At 37.1% G+C, this 17,902-nt stretch overlaps 1 protein-coding gene across 8 annotated transcripts in view; it reads right to left on the bottom strand.

The window, feature by feature from the left end:
• MYO6 (myosin VI) overlaps nt 1-17,902 on the bottom strand; it is a 160,534-nt gene that overhangs the window by 39,323 nt on the left and 103,309 nt on the right. For all 8 annotated transcript variants that reach the window (XM_037132998.2, XM_037133001.2, XM_037133003.2 and 5 more), the window contains exons 12-18: nt 17,392-17,536; nt 13,319-13,476; nt 11,046-11,137; nt 9,219-9,291; nt 7,003-7,130; nt 3,495-3,590; nt 3,033-3,206 (exon numbers count right to left, since the gene is read on the bottom strand). In XM_037132998.2, the coding sequence (XP_036988893.2) occupies nt 3,033-3,206; nt 3,495-3,590; nt 7,003-7,130; nt 9,219-9,291; nt 11,046-11,137; nt 13,319-13,476; nt 17,392-17,536 (866 nt within the window). The remainder of the gene's footprint in view (nt 1-3,032; nt 3,207-3,494; nt 3,591-7,002; nt 7,131-9,218; nt 9,292-11,045; nt 11,138-13,318; nt 13,477-17,391; nt 17,537-17,902) is intronic.

Raw genomic sequence — 17,902 nt, 5'->3', positions numbered from 1 at the left:
ACAACTTCTGGTACACAGACTCTGACAGTAACATGCAAAATGTATGGCTAATGTAAGGACAATAACTTACTTTACTTATGCAGAACTTGTATAATTAGAAGACTAAAAATTAGCAGTAATAAAACACATACACACACACATGCAGGTGGGATGAATGAGGACAGTGGGCCAGCAACGGAGGAAGTGAACGAAAATGCGGGGGGTGCATTCAGTAAGAGATCAGCAGAGCAGTATCTGAGTATGCGGCAAGCTGGTGTAGCTGGTGTCACACTCCATTAAAACTGAAGACACGTTTAAAATACACGCTAGTGGTATATATTTGGATTGTTTTATGTAACACCATAAATAAAATTATCCTGTCTAGCTGAAGAAACCCTCCTTACTATTTTAAAACACTTCATATCTCAATTCATTTTAAAAGCTTGGACAGTTTTCTCCAAAATAAACTGACAATGAACACTACAAGTTACTATCCTTTCCTGTTTTTAATAATATTGAGTGTTGTAACTGAACCTCATTCAGTACTAATTTAATTCATATATTTGCTTTACTTCTCTGAAAAGTAAATGAATTATATAAAATTCTTATATTGATTTTATGCTAAGGTGTTTATTATATTGCTTACAAAAGATAAATTAAGATGATATTTCTTAACATATCAGGCACAGCTATATTTAATAATAATTTAATAGGTATACTTTATTGAATGCTTTCTATGAGTCAACCACTGCTCAAAACTTTTCATGGGCATTAATCATGTTTAATCCACACAAAAATTCTAATTAAGAATATAGCATTAGCTCCACTTTACAGGTGAAAACACTGAGGCCCAGAGGGATAAATAACTTGCCTAAGATCATGAAGTTAGTCATGGCAAAGCCAAGATTTCAACATAGGGCCTAACACCAAAGTTCATTCTCTTGCCAGTAATGCTACTAGTATATTTCAGATACCAAACACTAATGATATAATCAATCTGGACCACAATACAACTGAAAAGCAAGTGTAGGGGCCACTAATTTGGGAAGAAAATGGCCACCACAAAGTCCATGCTTCTTAATCCACAGACTAATAAGCACAGTATTCTCCAAAACAAAATGGAGATAGAGTAAATCAGAAGAGTAGAACCAGCAAAAATAAACTAACAGAATCTGGGAAAAAACGGGAAAATGTCAAAAATCAAAGAACAGTAGCCAAGCATTAGGCATAAGGGAAAAAAGCCTTATACAACTCATGCTTTACTTGTATTTTATTTTTATTTTAAAGCATAAAAATATTCATGTTTATAATGACAATAAGAGTTCCATCAAAAAGGGTTACTTTTACTATATCACTAACAGTAAAATGGTTATGTTCCAATAGCCTGAAAATGTCATTTTTCAGTGGAAAACTTCTGGTTGTCAGCAATGCTAGACCACTGAAATATTATTGTAAATGCTAGCCTGTTTTGTCTTTTGTTGCCTCACATAACTTAAATTTAATTTAATGAGCTATTCTATTTTAAATTAAGAATTACTATTAATATTTCATTTCAAAGTATCTTATAAAAACATAGTTATTAATGATGTCACTCATTTATAGCTTTCAGTTTAATGTGTAAAATCTATCTTACTGCATATAAGTAATTTTAAGGCATTTCAAGTCTCAACATAAAAGAATACTTTAATCTATAGAATGCTTGTTTTTATTTACACTGTGTAAAATTCCAAGTATGTTCTTACCAGCAATACTACTATATTCCTACTATCACGGCAGGAAAATACTTAATGAATGATATCCATTTCATTAAATGAATGTTGTTATATATCTATTCAGAAATTTAATAATGTCTAAGTAAGAGAAAAATATTCCTCAAGAGAATTAGAAACTCATAATTAATTAATATAACATAAATTTAAAAACTTTTTACTCAGTTACTTGAAAATGTATTATAAGCTTCCTCCTACATTTATTATTTCAGCTTTAAAAAATCTAGCTTTATAAACATGACTTTAACCAATTAGTTATTTAGAGGCCATTTCAATCCAAAGAGATTTTAGAGGCTTACACTGTTAGTAACACAGTAATTCTAACACTTAAATATTACTTCGAACTGCATCATTTTTAATATTTAAAATAAACATAATGAAAAGCATATGTAGTTTTCTTGTAAATATAAATATTTTATGGAAATTTGTAAGAGAGATTAATTCTATTTCTTTCTTCCTTGTGATATATTATTTTAGTCTTTAAGCTTTTAAATTATTTTTATGCTAAATATTCAACAATTAGAACCCATTAGGACAGTAGTGTTCCATTTCTAAGACACATCATGTGATAATTCCTTGTCGGACCACAAAGAATAAATTCCTGATCCAAAATAAATAAAACAAAGGAAATGTTCTTTAATGTTAAGCAACTTGAAGGGTTTGCCACACAGAGCACTTATATTTTACAGTTTTTAAAAGCTGCAGTCAAATTCTAGCGTAATATGCACACCCATAACGCACTGTGAGAGAAAACACACTGAAAATGAATTGCAAACAAAATCATTAACTTGAGACAGCCTCTTTTTAACATGGCAGCCACTCCATAAATAAGCGTCTATGAAGGTGATCATTTACCTGAAGCCCCTGGCTGTGCCTGCTTTTCCTCTCTCAACTCAACTAGTCCTCTCTAGCCATCCCGAGCTGGACTACTCCAGCCAAAACAACACTGCTGAATGAGGAAGGAAACAGAAAACAAATGGGAAACAGAAGGTTTGAAGGTCAACCAGACAGTAAGCAGAAGCAAGAGCATTAGGAGAAGCAATCCGATATGTTAAGCACCAAGAAATAAGACATTCATAAAAATTACAAGAATTTCTGTTTGTTCAATTACTATACGTATTTAATGGGGGTTTTTTTTGCAAATTTTCAATAATGCAGAGTTTACTCTTGAACTTCGTGAGATTTCTTATAGTGCCTACATTATTCACTGTAGAGTATATTAAACAATATATTTTATTTTAAATGCAATAAAAGAATTTCAAGTAGTATATTTAACACAAATACCTTAAACTTGTTTCCCACGCTGATGAAGCTAAGTTTTCCTGCTTTCTGTTTAGTGTCTTTGTTGTTATTTGTGGATGATTCAAATAATTCCCGTATAAACCTATCTCTGGATTCACATATTAAGGACTCAAGAGACATATGTAAAGCATCATTATTTTTTTCCACAAACTGGGTCTGAAAAATGAAGTAGACAGGAATAATTCGATCCAACTTGTGATAACACCCCTTAACAAAGCACTGCCCAACAGAACTTCTGGAATGACAGAAATGGTCTATGACTGTGCTGTGTGTAATACAGTCGCCACCGGCTGATGAGCACACTGAGCACACGAAGTGAGAAATCAATTTTAAATTTTTTTAATTTAATTTAAATCCAAATAGCCAGGTGTGGCTACAGGTTTCCACACCGTGCGGGACAGCTTCAACATGGAAGAGTGCTCTCCTCGTGCAGGTTGTACTCACTGTCTCATAGCACACTGCTCCTGCGAAGTGCCTGACGATGAAGCCTTCGTCGTCTCTGATGTTCCTGTGAACTGCCAGCTTAGATTTTCTGGGAATCTAAAAACGACACACACGTCCGTTTTAAATCATCAAAAATATATTACATAATTCTCCTTAGAAAACCTCTGGGATATGTTCACACTTTACACAATTATACTGCTTTTTAAATACCTAGTAAACCTTAAGGTACCAGTAAACTCTCACAATGTTTGTTTATAAACTCTAAGGAAGGGGAAAAGGAGTGTGACCAAAAAAAGAGAAAGCAATCACATTATTTAGAAGCACATGCAAAACAAAGTGGACATTTTTATAAAGTTGCCTGCCTGTGTCGAACACAGTGACTTTGGCTGCTGACTTAGAACCTGGAGAACTTCACCCTCCCAAAGCTCATACCATTCACATCAGTGATTCCCAGGTGCGGCCAAGGTTGAGAAGCACTGCTCTAAAGAAATACCTGACATTAGCACAGGAACTCTCCCGTTGTTTTAAAATGAAACATCCTACATGTTTACACAATTGCCTGAACCTATCTGAAGAAAACTAAGTCATTTTAGCATGGTACTATCTAATTATAATATCTCGTATTTGTATCATTTTTAAAAGTTCCCCAAATGCTGCACATAAAAGATCACATCTGACCCTCAAAGTAACCTAAGATTAAGAAAGACAAAAATAAATAAGTAAATAAAACAAGTGTGCAGAATTTACAAAAAAAGACAATTTCATTTAAAGATGAAAAAGCTAAGGCTTTGGAATCTTACCAGGCTTTCTCAGGGTGGGGGAGCTAGCAGACCACAAAGCCTCTCTGTGCAGACCACAAACCCTCTCCAGCACGAGTGAGGGTGAGGGCCCTGGAGTCAAAACGCCTGGCCCGCCCCTCAGATCCACCACTGCCTCCCTGTGCCAAATATGGCGGGTCAGTTAACCTCTCTGTGCACATCTCATCTCTAGCATGGCGATAAAAACAGCATTTGTCCTCAGAAAATTATGAGGAGAATTAACTAAAATAGTTCAAGTAAAACCCTTAGAAGAGTGCCTGATACCTGTGTTTAATAAATGGTTATTATGACTTTTATTTCCAAAGAAATACAACAAAGGTAATACAAATTATAATTGTATTACTTTTTCCCAAGCTAGTGTTACTTTTTCCCAATTGTATAATTGGCCTATACAAATTATAATTTACTGTCTGTTCTTGTTCTCTTTTGAGCAATGTGGCCAAAGCCCACCCTTGAAGCTTTAATTTGCTGTCCTTGGAGTTCTATCTCTGAATCCCTCGTCACACTTTCGCTGACTAGCAATCAGTACTTTCGGTAAAAGCACTCATAGACCCACAGACTGATCATAACAAAAGCCAGTGAGCAGTGGACAACAGGAATAATACACACCTCCAATCTGAGCAAAGGTTTTGTTGAGGACACATGTTGTTTTATTTTTATCTTCACTAAAGCAAGAGAAACTGGCTGCACATTACAAGAAATATATAAGGATACAGAAGTTGTCCAGGTCAATGGAAGAGGTGGTTGTGGAATCCAATCTCTAGATAAGGTTATCACAATTACATCAGCTTCTCAAGTAAACGTATTCAATCTACTTATCTAATGCATTCTTAATTTTAATTAATGATGTAAGAATACTTATAATTGTTCACTTATGCAATGACTGTTATATACTTTTAAAACAATAAACAATGTAAGAAGCACATGCAACTGTAACCAACGTTTTTTTCTCCTCCCTCCCTCGTTCTCTGTAAGATGAAGGAGCACCTAGCTTCATGGATGAAGTTACAGCAGTCCCCCCTTTACCAGCAGGGCATATATTCCAAACCCCCCAATGGATACCTGAAACCATGGACAGTACCGAACCTTACACATACAGTGTTTTGCTATACACACATACCTACGATAAAGTTTCAATTTATAAACTAGCTACAGTAAGAGATGAACAACTATAACTGATAATAAAATAGAACAATTATAACAATACACTGTAATAAAACTGACGTGAATATGGTCACTTGTCCCAGGGGATCCCTTCCCGACATCTTCCTATAGGCTCGGTGCTTCACGGCACAACACGCTGCCATCGAATCAAAACACATTTCCTGTCATGTCCTCCACCCACACATTTAATGCCTTTTCTACCTTAACTAAGCACTTATAACACAATGTGGCTGTAACTTTTGCAGTTTGACATGCAACAGCAAAATTAACATGAATTTTTTTCCTTCTTCACAATTTCAGGAATAGACTATCTGTTCTCAATGAAGATCTTAGCAACCTTACCATATAATTTTTTTTCTTTCCTTATTCAGCACTTTCACCTGAAAAGGAAGCACTTTATGGCTTCTCTTTGGCATATCTGAATTACCAGCATTACTACTCTCGTACTTTGGGGCCATCAGTAACTAAAAAAGTAGGGTTTACTCAAATGCAAGCGCTGTGATACCACAACAGTTGATCTGATAATGAGGACAGCTATGCAGTAGATGCAGGGACAAAGGGAAGATGTTCCAGGCAGGACGGAGCAGGATGGCACCAGATTTTGTCGTGCTACTCAGAACAGCACTCAATTTAAAACTTGTACATCCTCTATTTCTGGTATTTTCCCCTTAATATTTTCAGACTGAGGTTGACCATGAATAACTGAAACTGTGGATAAGGGGAGACAACTATAGTTCATTGTGCTAGCCAGCCAGTCTTTCTGCATAAAGGAGTGGTGCTTGCGTTATCGCAGGTGATGGTAAGTTGAGTGTAGAGATGAACACGGATCAGGTGAACACAGAAAACACCCACAGCCACACAGCCCGTCCTCATGGAGAATGGCCCTACTGTTCTTCATCTCAAAGATTCATACACAGTTCTATGCCTCAAGAGCAGTTCAGGAAATCAGGTCTTCTGGCCCTAATGGAAATGTTCTTCTTATTTCTATCTACTGCTCTGTGTGTCTGTTTTTCCCTTTAGCTAATACTATTGCTTCGGCTTTTATGACCCTCTCTGGAGTATATTTTTCCATTCAAAACTCCCTAGGAAAAGCATCAGAACAAACTGGTTCATCACTAACATGTATTGCTTCCACCAGTCAGACCTAAGCCACACACTTCATTTCTAGTCTTACAAATGTGCAGACAAGTGGTTGCCTGTACTTCTGGGTGCTAACCCATGGGACATGAACAAGTCACATGACACAAAACAAAGCAACTGATGACCAAGTAGCTCAAAAGGGAGAACATGAAAACAGCAGGTAATTCTTTCTGCACATTTTAGATAGGTGAAATACATTTTTCATCCAGCTAAAAGGGCCTTGGTTAGATAGATATAAATTAAATGTCCACATCTAGAAGATGCTGCATAAATTATAGCTGCTTTAAATTCTACATAACCCATGATTCCAATGGTCTAACATCTAGTCCCTCTTTCTAAAGGCTTCTCTCCCCCATGAGAGTCTGAATTCTGGAAGGCAAACTCACAGTGAGTCGGAAATGATCCTTGTGTTTCTGGTGAACTGCGGATGTAAAGTGTTGATCACTTGGCTGGGGAAGGCGATTTTCTTCATCCAAAATATCCAGTATTCCCACCAGTTTTGCTTCAATTAAATCTATTTCAGAAATATTAAAATGTGGTCAGATTAAAACATTTTAAAGATATGTAAACAATTTACTAATCACTAATGGTGTTGTTTGAATTCCCTGCTTGTCCAAAATAACTATAAAGTATAAACTGCTTAAAGAACTCTTGTTAAACAAGATGGACTGTATAAAAATTATAGAAAATATAAAAAGACCTGGCTGGTGTAGCTCAGTGGATTGAGCACAGGCCTGCGAACCAGACAATCGCAGTTCGATTCCCAGTCAGGGCACATGCCTGGGTTGCAGACCAGTTCCCTGCAGGCCAGTTCCCAGCAGGGGACAAATGAAAGGCAACCATACATTGATGTTTCTCTCCCTCTCTCCTTCCAAAGATAAATAAATATTTTTTAAAAAAAAGAAAGAAAATATAAAAAGAAATCAAGATTCTAACTGCCTTGGTCAGAAAATTATGCTTTTTGGGCAACCAGTGGTGGTGAAGGGAGTGGGGGGCATGCTGGACTAAGCTATGAATGTGGGTATTTCAATAGAGGTAGAGAATGCGGAAGTGGGAGGAGGCCCCGCCAGGACCGCAAGCCGCACAATCTAGGGCGTGGGGATCTGAGAAAGGGTATGTTCCACAAAGGGACTGTGGGGTGGACCAAGTGAGATATGAAAGTGCTTTGAAAGTTATACTACTTTACATAAAGAATTATAATACTATCTGATCCAAATCTAGCACATGAGTTAATGACTCGATTGTCGAAATGGGTTTTTTAAACTGTCACGGGAATGAACCAGGTCCAATTACACAGTAGTTGTCAGCCAAAAGATAACTCCAACTAGATTTTATGAGAAGGAATGTATTTTATTGCAAGGTATCAGGCAAGAACATGGGACGCAGTAGTGAAAGTCACTTCCCAAAGGGGCACATGCTGAACAAAGGATTGGATTTGGCTTCACTCAAGAAAACCATACATGAACACCAAGGTGAGCTTCATCATCTTATGTATAGGGTAGGGATTCCTGTGTATGCCCAGTCATGCCTATACATATACTTGATGTTCAAAGACTGCAAAATATCTGCTAGGAGGAGATTTTAGTATTATAATGAGAGTATAATGAGCACATTTCGTGAAAAGGTCAGTGTACAGTTCTCCAGGCTGCTTCCACCAGTCTCAGGCAGTCTGAGCCAGGTCGGCACCTGGGCTTATCCCTGAAGAAGCAGTTCTGGCAATCACCAGTGTCAGACGTGGCATAAGTATGGAAGAAAGTTAAACTAGTAAGTCTCAGCACTTCTGTTACACTTAGCAAATTAAAGGATATGGTTAAACAAGCCTTACAGCACACAGGGCGATCTAAGGGTGTTTACAGGTTAATCTAAACAGTTATAAACTCTGAATAAGAGTCAGTCTAAGCTAGGCTACCCGCAAGGCTGCCATATACACATCAGGTGACCAACAAGGCTTACCCAGCAATTCATTTCAGAGATGGGGGAGAGAGAAAGGAAGGCTGAGCACTAGCTGGGCAGTGACAAAGGTTTCTTTACTGATAAACACAGACAAGAAAACGGAGATCCTGTTCTCATGCTCCGTGTCGTCAGGATTTAACACATGGAACTTGTGAAGCCCATGTGCAACCAGCCAGAGGATGCTGCCAACACGCAGAAAACAGAAACGAAATCTGCAGAACAGCAGAGCCTGAGCCAGTCAAACCTCACCTGGGTCCTGGCTAAACCATGAACTTCCTTGTGAGATAATAAATCCCTTCAGTGCTTAAGCAATTATTTACATGTTAGCCATCAGAGAAAGGAAATATCCTACTTGAAACTAATATAGTAATGAATATCAAGTGTAACAGAAGAAAAATTAATATATAAAATATTCATCACAGTAAACAAAAGGAATTTTAGAAAAACTTTCCAACGTATCTGAATTTGATGCCTTGGCAGGAAAAATAACTTCCTAGCAACAGTAGAGCAGTAAAACCTCCATCAAATATCACAGCTACAAGCTTTTTTTAACCAGTAATATCAGTTACATAGCACAGAAAAGTTACTAGTATAAACTTTCACTGTATCTTCCCAATTTCCCAAAGTGGAGTGAAAAAAAAATACATACCTATACAGTCCTGATTATCCACATAATGTACTTCATTAACACCTAACCCTTCTTTTTGATAGAGTTCTTGTTCCTAAAAATGAAACAATCATAATCATGGATATGGAAATACCATGCAATATAAAACAGATTCTTTGTTTTGTACCATTTCTGATCATAACGTTTATTTGATTAGTCAGAGTACAAAGGTTCATACACACTAGTTTTGGGGCTGGGGAGTTCTACAAAACATCAGGGAAGCAAAATCCTTGCCCCAAAAGCAATGTGAAATCAAAAGTTAAACAGCTAACACAACATGTGACTTACATGTGTGCACATGTTCCCCCTTACAGATTAAGAGAACAACTATGCACAAATACAGATATCTGTGTATAAGCATTTCAAAGCCCAGGAAAGACGAGGGCTTTGAAATATTTTGAGTGATTTTAAACTCAAATCTATCAGCAGAATAAACCAGGGGTCAGCACATTTTTTCTGAAAAGGGCCAGACAGTAACCATAGTCAGCTGTGCGCCACCTTATCTCAGTCATGCCACTGCAGCACAACGCAGCCACACACCACAGTAAACGAGGAAGCATGCAAAGGAAGGTTAGGATATGTTAAGTGAAAAGCAGACTGGTAAGGCTTCCCACAAGTAATGGAAGAACGTAAAACCTTTCAGAGAAACTATCTTAACTGTTTTACCTGTTTACTTATGCTAGAATTGGTTTAACCATAGTGTATATAAAAGGTAGCAAGTGCTGGGAAATCCATAAGGACAAAACATAATAAAAATGTAGGAAAAGGTGAGTGGAATGGAAATAGAAAAGGGAATATTTCACATTTCAAGTCCAGAGAGAGTGGAGAGTAGAACTTAGAAAACAGCAGTGCTAACGTGGTGAGAATACAGTGTTGCAGGCCAGCAGCCAGGAAGGGGGGTCGAATCTGCAGAAGGCACTGGACTGCTCTGGGAATTAATTTCTCCACCTGTAAAATAAGTGGCTGAACTAGATTACCTCTGAGTTGTCTAACTTTATTACCTCTTTGGTAAAACTTATCACAAAAGCTCAGGGAAGGAAAGTCGAGGGTATTGGTAGAAAAACAATGGAGAATTCAAATACAAGGGGAAAATGGTGAGCCTTATCACAAATCAACTGATCAAAGCTACCTTTACCCACACTGTACTCTAGACGATTACAAAGTAACTTTCCTAGACTTGAGATTGTGAGTGTCAGCCATGACCACAGTTACTGATCACAAGGAAAGTCCTTACAGGGCCAGGGGCGTTGGTGCACAGGTAGCACTGCACGAAAGCACTGCCCAGAGGCACTCCAGGCCAATGGCCTCACTGAGACTCCTGAGTGGGAGGCTTCCCCCCACACACAAAGGCAGGGCAAGCATGTTGGGTGGGCGGAAGCAGGTGACGAAGAGGAAGGGTGGGAGATGCAGCAGTCAGGGACAAGAGTAGAAAGCTGATCGGCAGTGGCAGGAGTAAAAACAACAAACACAGGAAAGAAAACAAAATATCAAGTCTAGTGTCACCAATAAGAAGCAGATTTCACCTACATATATTGTACTTGAACAACAATTAAGTTTTTAACAAAAGACGTGCCTATTAGAGTTTTTATTGGGTCCCTAAGCTTCAACTGTACCCTTCTGAGGGTACAGTAACGCTTCTGAGGTACCTGACCAATGGCTAAGCCACTGGGACCGATGCTGGGCACCTCTGGTTCCCCGGGCCCCCTTACACTGCACCCCACCCAACAGGGTAACTTCAGCATGTCTCTGCTTCCTAAAATTTAACACAGATTAATGCAGTTCTTAAATTTTAATTGTAATGGTAAGTACCTCCTTCAGAATCCTTTCGTTGAAAAATTGTTGAAGTTTTTCATTGCAATAGTTGATGCAAAATTGTTCAAAACTGTTATGTTCAAAGTACTCTGAAAACATAAAACCAGGACCAAGAGTTGTCATCAGATTATTCATATTAATAAATTTATCTTAGGCTAAAATTTTATTGTATCAATGCTTAAGATTAGGTAAAAGAAATAAATATAACTGTTCTATACTCTCCAAATGTTCTTGTCTCAAGACTTAAATTTTGTTAGGCATTAAAATTAAGTATTAAAAATACCTTGCTTGACAAAAAGGTGTTTGTCAAGATGAGATAAATGTCGTAACGTAAAAGATGTAAAAATGTAACACAACTTTTAACATAATTTAAGAACAGGTGTTAATCTAAATTAATTAAAGAAAATAACTTAAAATAGCAAGTGTTTTTACACTTTTTACCTATATAATCTGTAAAATTACAGTTGTAAAAATGTTATGGATACAAACTCATTTCTAAAATTAAGGAACTGTATTGCAACATCCTAAGATCCTTGCAACTATAAAATGTGATGATTCTATGTATTGTGTGTATTATAGTAAAACTGGTAACAGACCAGGAAAGAAACGCCTGAAGGTCCTGAAATCTTAAGTCAGTGATAAGTGTTTCTCTATCTTTGAACGAAAGGCAATGATTTATTACATTTTAAAATAAATATCACATTAAAGCAAAACTCTGAATGGAAACATTCAGGCCTTCATTTGGCAAAGGTAAACATACTACAAAGGAGAGAAAGAGCACTCATACACAGCCAGAAGGAATGTCCACAATGATGAAGCCCAATTTAAAAAGTCAGATTTACTTTGACATTTTTACCACACTTTCATTCAGGATAAAGTAGCACTCAGATGGCAGTGACTCATTCCATTTCTGGTTGCACAGCCCTGCAGCTGATCTCAAATATTTATCCTGATATCTTAATCATTCAGTGGACACTAACTGGAAGTATATGTCTGTTAATAATGAACACTAATGATGAATTTTTGCACATAGTAATGAGTTTGGCCTATAAGCAAGGTCAAGTTGCACCTCTAAACTGTATTCAATGGTTTTAATGACTTAATTCTCTTTATTAGTAGCACTCAAAATTTCACCTTTACTCACCTGCATTCATGTAAGAGTATAAAAATGTCTCCTAACTACAGTAGATTCTTAAATAACATTATTTTTTTAATCCTCACCTGAGAATATGTTTATTGATTTTTAAAAGAGGAAGAAGGGGGGAGAGAGAAAGAGAAACATCAATATGAAAAACACTGATCAGCTGCCTCTCATGTGCACCCCAACTGGGGATCGAACCCCACAACCTACACATGTGCCCTGAATGGGGACTGAACCCACACCTTTTGGGGCACGGGCTGACACTCCGACAGTAAAAGATATAAAAATGTAACATAACTCTTAGCATAAGAACTGAGCCACTCAACTGGGGTGCATAACATTATTTTGTTATAACTGATGAGAAAAAAAATGAATTCCCAGTCAGGGCTAACGTCTGTGTGGAGTCTGCGCATTTAACCACTGCCTATGTGGGGTTCTGTGAATACTCTGGTTTCCCCCCACATCCCACGGCTGTGTGCATTAGGTTGGCTGGCCTGTCTACACTGAGGGCATGTGGGTGGGGGCCAGGTGCCCAGTGACGGAGGGACGTCCTCTCCCGGGCGGGTTCCCGCCTCCCATCCTGAGCACCAGGACAGGCTCTGGCCACTCGCACCCCTCAAGCAGAGTGAGTGGTTTAGAAAATTATTCTTACTTATTTTTATTCATCTTTCTTATATGTGTGTATCGTTCACATTTATTTCAATGTTTAATAATAGAAGCGTTTGGGATCTTCACTTAAGAGTTTGGTGGGGTTCTTGTGACCAGAAATACCCCTAGAAACTTAACTCTTATTAATATCAATTAGCCTAAGGTAAAACTGGTTTCATTATACATCTTTTCACTTAAAATCACAGTCTCCAAAAACCTATTGATGACTCACTGTATAGTGGTTTCTAGCACCATGTTTTAATTTTAGTAACAGAGTGACCAAAATCCATGAGTCTTTCCTTTTTTTAAAAAAAATCAACTTCCTATTTAAATCATGAAATTTAGGTAAGGACATATAACTGAAAATACATCAAGTAAAAGGTATTACAAAAGGAGAAGTTGTTTTTTAATTATAAATGTGTGATAAAACTGAATGAAAAATATCTAACAGCTACAAACTCACAAACAAAAACATACTTACCAAAACCAGCAATATCCAGGACTCCAATAAAATAGGATGATGTTTCAAAAGGAAAACACTGATTTACTCTATTCACCACATGATCAAATAGGTGGCTGTAGACTGTCTTGGCCAAGGCATCACGAGCGTTGTTTGCCTGCTCCACTTTCAGGGGTACCCTGTAAAAGACAACCATCTCCGTGAACACTCTTCATAGCAGAATACTGTGAAAGTAACGCCGCACATCCGAAATCTAAGTACATCTAAATATATTCATTGTGAAGAACAAAATAGTTACAAAAGGTCATTTGTGGATATGTACAGACCAATGGGGCTAAGTAGAGTAGTACAAGATAAGAACTAAAGAAAGTATCTATAACTATATAAAAAATCTATTATTGAGAAAAAGACCTTCGGGCTCAAAATTATTTTAACCTTAATCTATACTTCAGTGTACATGCTGAATATATAAGAAATTATTGAGAGGAATAATTTTTGTTTTGACTTTCCTTACATACAAAAGAAATTGTGTTTAATTCAGAACAACTTTAAAAGTTTGGTAATTTGTTTAACATTGTCTAGGAAAAATGTCTACATTTTAAAATCTGAACTGTCCAACTCTATGATTTAATATAAGTAACTATATGGTGTAACAGTATGAGATTCTGCAGATAAAGACACACAACCCTTATCCTCAAGAAGATGATAGTCTGATGAAGCTAGACTGCCACAGAAGAGAATTTATAAACACCATGCTAAATGCTATCATAAAAATAAGTACGGGAACCATGGGAGCACCAGCAAAAAAAAAAAAAAAACACTGTCAAATTTGGACATTACCTTAAGAGTCATTCAGACACTAGTGACACTTGAATCCCTTCTGAACAGAGGTTTTCCAACTTGTGTTTCCTACAATGGCAACCTTTCCTGAAGTGAATGTTACGTGAACACTCCACATAAAAACACGTAAAAGAACTGCCCCTGAACAACAGGAATGGAGGAAATGGCGCCCGAGCACCACTTACTTCTTTTACCAGCCTTCCCCTGGGCCTCAGAAATATCTCTAGGGAGCAAAGCCACTCTAACGCATGACTATAAATCCTGCTTGCTGAGGTTCTCTTTAGAGTAGCATAATCTGGAATTCACTTCGCAATGAAACTGACTAAGCACACCTTGGTAATATTTCAGAAAGTGCAATTTTCTGAATGGCTAAAGTTTTTTTTAATCCTTATTTTAATTCGTTGAAAATTTTACTGAACTATGTTGCTAGACCCATTGCCTGCCTTGGGTAGGAAGGGATAAAGGGTCTGACTATTCCCCTACAAATGAAGGTGTTACAGTACTTCAGAACAATTACTGAACATCAATTTTATTTTGCAGTACTGGAAACAAAAATACCTAAAACATAGGATACGGAGTCAAAAGTGTACATTGGCCCAGATACAATCTAGATGTTCTTGGTTATGGGTTTTAAAAATCCTGGCTAGCTTCTTATTTTCCTGTCATTTGTAATTTTCTGTAAATGAAAAATCCTAAGATAAGGGGAAATTCCATCTGCTGAGTGTTTTACTAACGCAAGTTCTACTTAATAGAAATTTTAGTAAACACCATTTGAAAGGAAAGTCACTTTTAAAGTAAAATGATCACTTATTTTCTGAAACTAAATTAAGTAATGGTGATGATGGCAAAACCTTGTAAATATACTAAAAATTGCTAAATTGCACACTTCAGAGTACATTATATCTCAAAATATATAGTTCTAAAATTTTTTTAAAAAGAGCTGTCATCTAAAACAAATATTGATATATAATCAACTCATACAGGGTGGGGCCAAAGTAGGTTTGCAGTTGTTCATATGGAAAATAGTATAATAATTAATTACTAATAACACAAGAATAAAGTGTGCTTCACATACAACTTTAAACCTACTTTTGCCCCATTGTGTATTTTCATAGCTGTACAAAAGTAAACTTCTCTTTTACCTTATAAATTCCAAATCTGTGTCATGCATTGTATCTGTAAGAAATAACTTAAAGAGTCCGGCCAAGATGGATGCCTAAGTAGAAATACTTCACTTCCTCACACAAGCAAAAGAAGAATAACAACCAATTTAAAAACAATAAATAACCAGAACTGCCAGAATAACAGTCTGTATGGAACTCCAACAATCACGGACTTAAAGAAACATTCGTCCACATTGGTAGGAGGGGGAGAGACAGGGTGATGGGCAGAGAGGGAATGAGCAGAAAGGCAGAGGACCACTCGGGCAAGACGGGCTGGCTCCCTGGGACTCTAAAGACTCCAAACCTTTGGCTGTAAATCTGTGGGAGTTGCAAAGGTGGGAGAAACCCCCAGCCTTACAGGAGTTTGTTGGAAAGTGGGGCTAGAACTGAGCAATCAAGCTGCATTGTTCCCTCTCTGGCCCCTCCCCCACAGACAGCACCACAGTGCAGCAAAGAGGGTTGCTCTGCCCTGTGGAATACCTAAGGCCCCACCCACTAACAACTCAACAGGTGTGGCATGACAAAGAAGTATGTCCCAAATGAAATAACAGATCAAAACTTCAGAAAAAGAGCTAAGAGAAAAGGAGGCAGACAACTTATCTGATGTAGAGTTCAAAACACTGGTACACAGGATGCTCACAGAAATGATTGAGCTCAGTCACAAAATGAAGGAACAAATGAAGGCTACCCAAAGTGAAATAAAGCAAAATATTCAGGGAACCAAGAGTGAAAGGAAGGAAATGGGGCTCAAATCAATTATTTGGAACAAAAGAAAGAAATAAACATCCAAATTGAACTGAATGAAAAAACAAGAACTCAAAAAAATGAGGAGAGGCTTAAGAATCTCTGGGACAGCTTTAAGCATTCCAATATCCGAATCACAGGGGTGCCAGAAGGGGAAGAGGAAGAGCGATGAGTGGAAAACTTATCTGAAAACATAATGAAGGAAAACTTCCCCAATGTGACAAAGAAAATAGACTTCCAGGAAGCCCAGGAATCCCAGAGAGTCCCAAAGAAGTTGGACCCAAGGAGGAACACACCAAGGCACATCATGGTTAAGTTACCCAAGATTAAAGAGAGAATCTAAAAGCAGCAAGAGAAAAGCAGAGAGTTACCTACAAAGGAGTTCCCATAAGGCTATCAGCTGATTTCTCAAAAGAAACCTTACAGGCAAGAAGGGGCTAGAAAGTAGTATCTGAAGTCATGAAAAGCAAGGACCTACATCCAAGATTACTGTGCCCAGCAAAGCTATCATTTAGAATGGAAGGGCAGATCAAGTGCTTCTCAGATAAGATCAAATTCAAGGAGTTCATCATCACCAAGCCCTTATTATATGAAATGTTAAAGGGACTTATCTAAGAATAGGAGATGAAAACCTATGAACAGTAAAATGACAACAAACTCAGAACTATCAACAACTGAACCTAAAATACAAAAATTAAAAACTAAGCAAATAACTAGAACATGAACAGAATCATGGAAATGGAGATTACATGAATGGCTATCAGTGAGGAGGAGGAGGGGGAGAATGGGAGAGAAGGTATAGGGAATAAGGAGCATAATTCATAGGCATAAAATAGACAAGGTAGTTTAAGAAGAGTATAGGAAATAGAGAAGCCAAAGAACTTATACGTACAACCCACCGATATGAACTAAGGCGGGGGAATGCTGGAGGGTGAGGGGCTGTAGGGCGGAGGAGGATAAAGGGGAGAAAAAACTGAGACAACTATAATAGCAAAATCAATAAAATACACTTTTTAAAAAACTTTATTTTCAAGCAGACCAAACAAAACAGATATTGAGCTAATAGAAGTTGAGGGGAAAAAAATGAAATGGTCTTAAAATGTGGAGAAAAAAAAGGAAGAAAAGAAATAAAGAGACATGGAAGTCAGTATTAATCTTTATGATGGGTTATTGTGGTGAGATACACAGAATTTTGATCTATCAAGCACATGTTTTAGAACATTATAATGAAAAGAATGAGTCATACATAGAGATTAACTTAAAATCTCAGTGTTCTCAAAAAGAAAGATTTTTCCTTGACAAACCCCAAGGCAGCATTTTCACAGAGCAGCGAGATAAGGAACTTACTTTATAACTGTTCCTTTGGTGCCCCCTGCTGTTGTTAGCATGACTCTTGTGGTTAAACTTACACGGAGATCATCTTGATCTAAACCCAGTAATTCAGCACAATATTCCAATGACGGAGTAGACTTATTCTTCAGATTACAGCCACCTAATGAAAATATATTTTAACTTGAAATTAATAAACATTAGCCAGATTTTTAAGATCCATTTCTTAGAAGTATACTTCCCTTGCATAATACTATGGAATAAACAAAGCTCTTTGTTAATATATTAAATCTCTGGAAAAATATAATGCCTTATTATTAAAATTCATGAGAGTCCAGAAAACTTCAAGTTTCTACAGACATATGCAGTACCTAAAATGATATAACTCTGAAAAAAATGACCACCAGTTTTCACTAATTTTACTTAAATACTTTTTTTACTACTTTGGAAAGTTTCTGATACACTTTACAGGAATTATATGAAGGTAACATAAGAAAAGAGTGATTTGTTTTAAAAGTTTTAAAAAGGC

The sequence above is a fragment of the Artibeus jamaicensis genome, unplaced genomic scaffold (genome assembly GCF_021234435.1).
Source record: "Artibeus jamaicensis isolate MK-2021 breed Jamaican fruit bat unplaced genomic scaffold, CSHL_Jam_final contig_1127, whole genome shotgun sequence".
Taxonomy (NCBI): domain Eukaryota; kingdom Metazoa; phylum Chordata; class Mammalia; order Chiroptera; family Phyllostomidae; genus Artibeus; species Artibeus jamaicensis.
The sequence above is the reverse complement of the archived record's forward strand: the minus strand, read 5'-3'. Positions and strand labels throughout refer to the sequence as shown.